At 41.7% G+C, this 9,101-nt stretch overlaps 2 protein-coding genes across 3 annotated transcripts; both read right to left on the reverse strand.

The window, feature by feature from the left end:
- Positions 1 to 417: 417 nt before the first annotated feature.
- Positions 418 to 2,355, reverse strand: cskmt (citrate synthase lysine methyltransferase; the record flags this gene model as incomplete). Its single annotated transcript, XM_083993291.1, has 2 exons — positions 2,176 to 2,355; positions 418 to 1,103 (listed from the first exon to the last, which is right to left on the reverse strand). The coding sequence occupies exons 1-2, from the start codon at positions 2,255 to 2,257 to the stop codon at positions 418 to 420; spliced, it is 768 nt and encodes a 255-aa protein (XP_083849417.1). The 5' UTR covers positions 2,258 to 2,355.
- A 564-nt stretch (positions 2,356 to 2,919) lies between these two features.
- On the reverse strand, positions 2,920 to 7,815 carry otub1b (OTU deubiquitinase, ubiquitin aldehyde binding 1b). Of its 2 annotated transcripts, none has more exons than XM_083992784.1 (7): positions 7,729 to 7,815; positions 5,540 to 5,601; positions 4,959 to 5,057; positions 4,685 to 4,803; positions 4,340 to 4,424; positions 3,783 to 3,977; positions 2,920 to 3,534 (listed from the first exon to the last, which is right to left on the reverse strand). In XM_083992784.1, exons 1-7 carry the CDS (start codon positions 7,772 to 7,774, stop codon positions 3,337 to 3,339), a joined length of 804 nt encoding a protein of 267 aa, XP_083848910.1. In that variant the 5' UTR covers positions 7,775 to 7,815; the 3' UTR covers positions 2,920 to 3,336. The 2 variants fall into 2 exon arrangements, with proteins under 2 accessions (XP_083848910.1, XP_083848909.1); XM_083992783.1 differs by having other exon boundaries at positions 7,717 to 7,789.
- Positions 7,816 to 9,101: the final 1,286 nt, after the last annotated feature.

A 9,101-nucleotide genomic window follows, 5' to 3' on the forward strand; every position in this document is an offset into this window, starting at 1 on the left:
GACTTTAACCATTTGCTACATCTGTCCCTCTACTGGTACTACTACTTAAATAACTCTATATTATTGTCATAATAGTCTTTTTATGCAACCTTTTTAGTTCATTTGCTTATGTTTCTGTGATGTGTAGAAATCACTGAGACTCCCTGGTGGTGAAAAAGCATGCTGTAGTGTGCTTGATGAGGGAGTCTGCTACTGTTCCACCACTAGATGGCAATGTATAATAGGAAATAAAAGGGAATGAACCTCAAACCCATGTGTCTGACTTCTAGAAGCATGTTTTTAAGTCCAAATGTATTACAACAAATGGAAACACAAATAATAACAATAATGTGAAATAAGTGACTCAGATTGTTTCTTTTTCAATCATTGTCAATAATTTATTAATTTCACATTATGACCAAACACACATAAAAAAGGTTACTGCTGCATAATTGAGCGAGGAGTTACTTGGTAGCAGTAGTAACAAACTCCCCTTAATTCCCCAACCTCCTGCACCCCAACATCTGCTGCCATCACCCCCGGCTCCTGAACTTCAGTCTCCAGCCACAGCATCCGGGCATCAGGGTCCTCATCGGAGAACTGGAGCAGAGATCCTGAGCCCCGCAACACCTTCAAACACTGCTTCAGCACCAGGGCGGCCTTCCCTCTCCCTTCCTTAGACCTCAACAAGGCGTCCGTGGTGCCCTTGTCGATGATCAGGTCCACGCTGCTGGAACCGTAGCGCTTGTAAAGATGCGTGCAGTCCAGCTCCACAAACTCCAGCTGGGAGGAAACATTGCGAGGTTGAATGGCTTTCGCCTTGACGTGTTCCTGCATCAGTCGCACGGCTATTGGGGAAATGTCAGCACAAGTGACCCGCACTGGGAGAGGAGAGTGTCTGTAAATACAAGGCCCCAGAGCTGAAGTGCCACAGCCCATATCCAGGATGTGGAGCAGAGCATCCGGATGAGATTTAGTATTCTGCAAGAGGGGCATGATGAAGTCCTGCACCGAATCGAAGCCGAAGAACCATTCAAAGTTCTTGAAGGTGGGCGTCCTGCTGCTGTTCTCAGTGTAGAAACGGTCCCAGGTGGCTTTCTTATCCATGTTCTCTATCAGCTCAGCTAGGACACACACACAGACTGGATTAGATTGAGTTAAACACAGATACAACTATCTTTCATGTCGGGAGCGTACCTTGTTCCCCGATCGGGGAATATAGGACCCTCTTTTTGAAAAAGGGTCCTATGTTCCCTGTTTTTCCCCAAAAGGGTCCTATGTTCCCCGCTGTTGCCGGTCGATGGACTCTCTCTACTTATCTAGACTTTCTCTGTCTATCTGGCCTGTCTAGCCTCTAACTGGTCTTTTTACTAAACCTAACCAACTCCTTTCTTCATTGCCTAAACCCAACCAATGGGACAATTCCACTTCTCACTCAAAGTCACAACTCAACTTCTCACTCAAAAATAGGCAAAAATATGCCAAGTCATAACTCAACTTCCAGGTATGGGTACAAAAATTGCATGTTCCCCAGGCCCTTTGGGGGGAAAGTGGGGAACATAGGACCCTTTTTTTGGAAAAAAAAAAAAAAAAAAAGTTCCATGTTCCCCGGTCCCATACAAAGTGGGGAACATAGGGATGATCCCTTGATGTCTACATCAGTCTGGCAGGTGAATGTGTCCTTGTTTGTACAAATGGATGGTTTTATTAGGACACAATAAATCAGTAATCTAGATTTGTAGGTAGATAGGTTGAAAATCATTTCAAATATGACTTTTTTTGTGATTTGAAGTTCATCACGTGACTCTCAGTGCTTGTGGAAACAAACATTAGCGACGTGCTAACTCTTGAATGAACACGAGTTTAGCTAAACTTGCACAGCTGCAGTTAATATTAGATAAAATGTTAACTTCATTGCAGGTTCAATGTTCATTTATTGCCTTTAGACCATAGACTGTTCTAGACACGCTTTAACGTGCAGAGGAAAAGAAAAAAACAAATGAATAAAAAGACAGCATTAAGTCCACAGCAGCCGAGGGGTCAAATAAAGTCATATCAGATTTACATTACAGCTAACACACTGTAGCTAGCTTAGTTAGCCGCAGTGCCGTGTGTTACCTGCAGTAAACCATACACAACACTTCGGTCGACAAAGATCGTATCAGGCACTTGACTCCAGGTTGAGACGTAGCCTACTTGTGAGTGAAGAGTGATGCCGCACGCAGGCTGCAACTTTTCGCCATCTTGACAATGTCAGAGGTTTGGAGAGTAGAAACATTTTCCCTCAAGGACTTCACCGCTCCGTCTTCACTACTACTCCTACTAGCGTCATATGAGGGAGGTCTCACTCTGAGCGGATTTTCTAGTGCCACGAACGGCACGACGACTGCGGCCGGTCTCCAAAAAATATTGCAGAGAAGGCTTCTTTCCACCGTTGCAGGCGACGATCTTTGATGACGTTATGCGGCAACGACGCCACTGCGCATGTGCGACTGCAGGTGTAAACAAAGTGCAGCTTGAACTCGAAAGTCAGAGGAGTGTGCGGTGTACAAAAACTGCTGCATTATGCTTGTCACTAGAAATGCGCGTCACTCACTTCCGCAGTAATTATCATGTAACTGACTACAGCTGTTCTCGAAATGACTGTACATTAAGGTGTATAGATGTGTGCTGTATGAACATACATTATTTTAGAATAACCCTTCTGCTTGTCAGTAGTGTTTTAAGATATTAGTTAATAAAGTTAATAGAGCATTAACAATTTTAGTTTACGGTAGGTCATAACAAACATGCAATCTTGGTATCTGGTTTCAGCTTTAGATGTGACAATTTCAGGACAGAAATAGCTATTTGAAGATCTCAGTAATGATTGAGAAAAGTATAAACACAAGTATCAGTTGTGTAGATAATCAGTTCTGAATAAGAAAAACACGACACACATAAGATGTAAATCCCTTTAATAAAACTCAATGAAACGCAGTGTAACAAAGGAAAAGAATCCAACATAAAGCAAGTAGATAACATTTACAACCACAAAAGAAAAAAAACCTGTACAACTCTAAATGCCTGGAGTCACTTCTATTTTTCCAAAGATCTTTTTTTTTTTTTTAATTAACCATTTTGTGATGACTGAGGGGAAACTGGGGAGTTTGGGGCGAAAAAGGGGGTAAAGGGAGGCATGTAATGTGATTTAAATTTTAATTCTTTTTTTTTTTTTTCAAATACATGAGTGTAATCTCATACACAGATGTATGCTTCATCAACGTGGCTGCTGAAGTTATTTTTTATGTTTTTTTTTTAACCAACTGCTGTAGCGTACGGCAGGAGGAGGATGAGGTGGGGCTGAGGCCAGGAGTGTTATTTGTATAAGATGTCATAATGGCCGGGTCTATAGAGGAGGAAGATGCGTGGGTCGCCGCCTTCGGGGAAGACGTGGTGATTGACTGTTCCTCCTTCTCCTCTATCCATGTACTCCACCAGGATGGATACGTCCAGGGCCTGTGCTAAGGCGATGATGTGAATGTGGTCACTTTCTTTAGACATTGGCTCTACCTCCTTGGGACAGGAAACACAAACAAGGATTTCAGTTTTCCCTCTAAAATATAAATGGTTAAAACATCTCATCATTGTTTACCAAAGAGTGGTTCGCTGTGGCCTTTTATGAATGTACACACTTTTTAAAAAAATAAGTAGGTGGTTCCTATTCAAAAACACCACAGACAGCCTTAAGAGGAAATGAGAATGAGTTTCTTTTTCTATTTCAGGAAGCAGAAGTGACTTCAAAGTGAGAAGCGTAGACTCACCTGCTGACAGAACTCCTTGACGGAGCGTCCTCCCTCTATGAAGTGCTGGAAGAAGCCGTGCTCTCGCTGCAGGTAGCCCGAGGTGAGCAGCCGCAGGTACACCACCACGTAGTCCGACACGTTCTGGTCGTTGAAGGAGCTCAGCAGCTCCTTCAGGCTCGGCTGTTTCTCGCACAGTTCGATCAGGTCCATGAACTGCCAAAAAGGAAAAGGCATGATTTATAAAAACACCGTTTAGACTGACGTATGGAAGTGCAGCCTGCTACAACTGGCCCGAGCCCAGTGTTGGCAGACGGCCACGCTGAGGTGAGAGAGAAACACTTATACTATAGTAAACCCTCTCAATATAAATCAAACACTGGATCTGAAAGGATGTAAACACTTCTTCACAGAAATGAAAGAACCAATGAATGAAATGAAACAGGAGAATTGCAAAAAGTCTCCACATACACTATACATTTTAATATACACAATAGCAAAATCAGATTGATGCAATCAGGATTGTAAATTAGCAAAAAGACAATCAGTGTATGGTTTATCTTGTGCAGGAAACTCACAGTGTTGTGGAAGTCTTCAATGGTGAACTCAGTGAAGCCTTCGTTAACCAGGTCCAGTTTACTTTTAGATGCAACTGCTTTGAACCTCAAGAGACAAAAAGAAAGATAAATTCAGTAATCTTCATGATGCTATTTCAGAAAAGAGGACAAAAAGGACAAACTGATAAAAAAAAGCACAGTGCACACTTTTTCTTTTATGTCATAATAGACTCAAAGTGACTGCACACATCATACAAATGCATCTACTTTGGCATCCTGTGCAGCCACAAAGACAGCTAAGTCCAGTCCACAATGACAGAGGTGTGAGTTTCAGTCCTGAGCAAGAACCCCCACCGTGACACTCACTTCTGGAGTTCTTTGCTGTCATCTAGCAGGGATTCGAGATGTGCGAAACCAAAGGCTCTGTAGAAACAGTTCCCGTCTGGCCGTGTCTTACGAATGTACGAGTATTTTTTGTATAGGTCCTGCAACAAAAAAAGCAAACAAACAAATGCACCGTATTGTAAAAGCACACAGTGAAAAAAAACCAGAGTGTGATTGAGACCCGAGAGGAAACGATGCCCTCGGCTGTTAGAGGAAATGCATGCGATGTGGGTGCAGGTGAAGCGGTTTGACTGACCTTGATCTTGAGCTGATAAACCGTGTCATCATCGGCATACTCCCTCTGCAGCACCGTCAGGTCCTGTCTGTCCGACACTAATGGGTTACTGTTGGCTATCTGGACGCCCGCAAACAAATTATGAAAATTAATACATGCACTGCACTGTCAACAACTTCACTCATTATGAATTTGACTGACAAAAATATAGCTGCGCGAGTTTCCTCACAATTGTTGCTTGTTTACATTTGTGTTTTATAATATAAAAATACCATATTTTTTTTTATCATTTTACATCAGGTTATAACTTCAGAGTTCAATAAAGGTCAAGGTCAAGGGTGTTTATTTCTGGGAAGCTTTAAAAGGCTTCAGGATGTCAACAATTGTTCATTAAAATAAAGGCAAATCATTAGGGAAATAAAGAAATGTTTCTTAATTAGTGCCGTCAGCTTCATATCTCAACATATTAGCTGGGATTTATGGGTGTTTACTGTATTTTTCTTTTTCTTTTTAATACAGAAGCTTGTTAATCCTGATGCTCAGCATTTTTGTGTGTTAGTTTTTCAAAATAAGAGTTTGTCTTACTCAACTGAATCTCTCACCTCTTGCTGAATTCTGTCCTGTTGAGCAATTATGGCCTCGTCGTACGCGAGGCAGTTCACTCCTGAAAGAGAAAGGGGGACAGCTTAATCAGGCTTCAGGAACAGATGCTCCAACAGAGAGACTGGTTGACCAGCATGAGGCAGAGCTGCTACCAGCCCAGCAGTTACATCCAATCACAAACCAACGCTGCAGATTTACAATTATAGCAAATTTGTGAGCAAACAACACAAATTCACACAATTAAATAATGATATATTAGGGCACTGTATGTATAGCTCAGTGGGTATAAGATGCCCCATATAGTCCTCGTCGTCCCTGATTCGAATCCTGGATCTGGTGGCCTTTTGCTGCATGTCATCGCCCTCATTCTGCCCCCCCATTTCCTGTCTCCCTTAACTATCCTATCAATTAAAGGCAAAAAAACAAAAAATATATAAATATATTGTAGTGTACATGCCAAAAAAACTATTCTGCCTCACTACAATAGAACAAGTGCTGAAGGAGCTACCTGTAAAGTTTAAAGGGATAGTAGCATTTTTTTTAAAAGTGTGGTTGTATGATCTACAAATAGCCCCTAAGTACTTTAATTGCAGTAGCAGACTCTCTACACTCCTCCCGTTAGCAACGCCAGCCCATAGCCCTGCCCAGAGATTTACAACATGCATTGTTGTGAATGGACCCAAAGAAACGGCCTATTTTCACGGCCTAAAAGAGGTTTTACCTGAAAAAAAAAATACACAGTTCCATTGTTCGCTATAATATAATTTTTTCCAACTCCTCAAAGTGCAGGAAAAACACATTTTTTATTTTTATTTTTTATTTGAACCCTGGGCCGGAGGGATACGTAAGTTGGTTAGGTCCAAATAAAAACTGCGTTTTTCCTGCACTTTGAAGGGCTGGAAAAAAATATATTATAGCGAACAATGGACCTGTGTATTTTTTTTCACATAAAACCTCTTTTAGGCCGCGAAAATAGGCCGTTTCTTTGGGTCCATTCACAACAATGTATGTTGTAAATCTCTGGGCAGGGCTATGGGCTGGCGTTGCTAACGGGAGGAGTGCAGGGAGTCTTCTACTGCAATCAAAGTACTTAGGGGCTATTTGTAGATCATACAACCCCACTTTAAAAAAAAATGCTACTATCCCTTTAAACATCCACTATTTCTTATGTTTTGTATTTCTTGTTTGCAGAAGTTATGTTTACCTGTGTAATTCTGTCAATACAACTCGATTGATATTGCCTACAATTCAGCCATAATGCACCTGTAATAACACAAACAATCCTTAAAAAAAACAAGCAACATATTCATCAAGGCTAGAACTAATTTGGTTCATTTATAATAAATCTTCTCTGACATTACTGCTGGTACTGCTTGTTATTCACACTAGGTGGAGAAATGATGCAGTTTCCACACAAGTTGTTTCCCAGTTTGAAGGACATTTTACTCACTCAGTTACACTTTAATTAACTAAGACTATCAAATTGCATATGTTTATACACCTCGATCCGTTGTAATTATTTCTCTTCCAGGTTTTAAACAGGGACAGGTGGAGTTTCATCATGGCTGGTTAAACCACAACAGTCATGTAAACAACAAATAACAAGGCGGTTTTATTACTTAATAAAAAAAAATAGCCTAATAATAAAGTAGCTATGTTTTCTCTTCACGTGCTCAACACCTGCAACGAGCAGCAGCCACCGCCGTCGCCCTGAGCCCAGTCAGCAGCGAACATGAAAACAAGTTAATCCACAACACCGGCCACCGTCACTCAGCTAAACTCGGCTAGCAGCAGCTCGACCTGAGCGAAAACAAAACAAATTCGAGTCACGACGAATAACGTCGTTTTGTCCAACAAAAATGTCCGGCCTTATCCTCAACACTGGGCATGCACTTTCAACGGTCCCTTAGGTGGAAAACTCCGGGACTGTCATTTACTGTCGCCGTGTCGTTAACTAAACAAGCCGTTTTTTTCCTTTGTGTAGCAATGGTAGCTATGGCTAACGTTAGCCAACAAGCTGTGGCCTCAGTGTGTCCCCCCAGCACCGCTGCACGTCGGTGGACTTTACCCCGGGCAGGGCAGCGGCTCGAGGGGCGAGCACACACCCCGCTAGGATACGAGCTGCCCCGGCGACAGGAACGACCCGCGTCCGTTTGTTGGATATTTTGGCCCTTACTGTTTCTCTCACCCTCCATCTCTCCTCCCTGTGATGAGTCCTGCTGCTCCTCCGCCATCTTAGCTGTCGAGATCTGTTTCCTCCTCCTGCATGACCTCATTCATTACACACTTCCGGCCGTTGGCAAACAAAGAGTAAAAGTTTTATTGATGGATTGATTGATGGGTTGATTGGTTTATTTGACTTTTAAAACAACAACAACCAAGGGGCTTATAAACACCACATATAGGCCAAAAATGCCTATATTGGCCTTCTGTGGGTGAAATAGCCTAGTTGTTGCATTCAGGCCCCTCATTTTCATAGGGGGTCCCTGAGGGCCACTTGGGCAGTCAACCCATTCGGTGTCTAATGTCTGTTGGGTTTGGTTTGGGAAAACATAGAAATAGTCTATAAAGCACAATGTAAATCAAAGGTATGAAGGCCATCCCTCCTCTTACCCAATACACATTATCTTTAATAGCCTATGTTTTATAGATGCTTAGCGGGGTTTTTTCCACCACAATATTATTGACACTCATTTCAAGTGTAGCCTATTCAAGCTTACCTGATGAAGTAGGCCTAACAGGATACATTGCAAAGACAGTGCACCTGATTGGAAAAAGGACCTTCCATGCTGCTGCTTTTAGGAATTGGGGCAAAAATTACATCAGACTTTTTATGTTAAACTAGCCTACATAAAAATATCTATAAAATTCTATTTCTGAGCAAATGTTTCAGTGCACCTCTAGCCTATATCTGGATGATCAAGCAAACAGGATTTATCCAAAGCATATAAGGGAACCTTTAGAAAAAGGAAACATGCACATTTATTTCAAACCAATCAATACAAGCGGATCCCCCTATGTAACCCATAAAATGAATGAATATCCAGGCACGTCAACCAGGAACATCACTTTCCAAAGTCACAGTGGAGTCTTTCATAGTTCAGTAGTTTTTGTAGTTTGCGTGCTCAATCAAGTCCCTGCACTTTCCAGCAGTACACATCAGGGGGCGCTGTCTGCAACAAATACAGTCTGTATTGAACTTACAGTAATACCATTTGTCTGCCGCTCGTACCTGTTGGCTTGTACTACCAGATAAAATGGCACATTGCTTTTGCCACATCCTGTCTCAGTATAACCCAACTCAGGTTTTGACATTCATCAAAGATAATTCTGTATTTACAGAAACACAATACTAATGTGTCATACAATAATACTTCATATTTGCCCTGCAAAAAAGGCAAATGTTTTATATTATCCCTTTGGCACATTGTCCCATATGGGCTGTAACAGATATTCAGACACATTTACACAAAAAAAAAAAAAAAAAGTAGTCCATAGATAGAAATCTGTAACGATTCAGGTCAGATTCCTCTCCTCTTTTTCATAGATGTTGAGAACAGG

This window comes from Trachurus trachurus, assembly GCF_905171665.1.
Source record: "Trachurus trachurus genome assembly, chromosome: 18".
Lineage (NCBI taxonomy): Eukaryota > Metazoa > Chordata > Actinopteri > Carangiformes > Carangidae > Trachurus > Trachurus trachurus.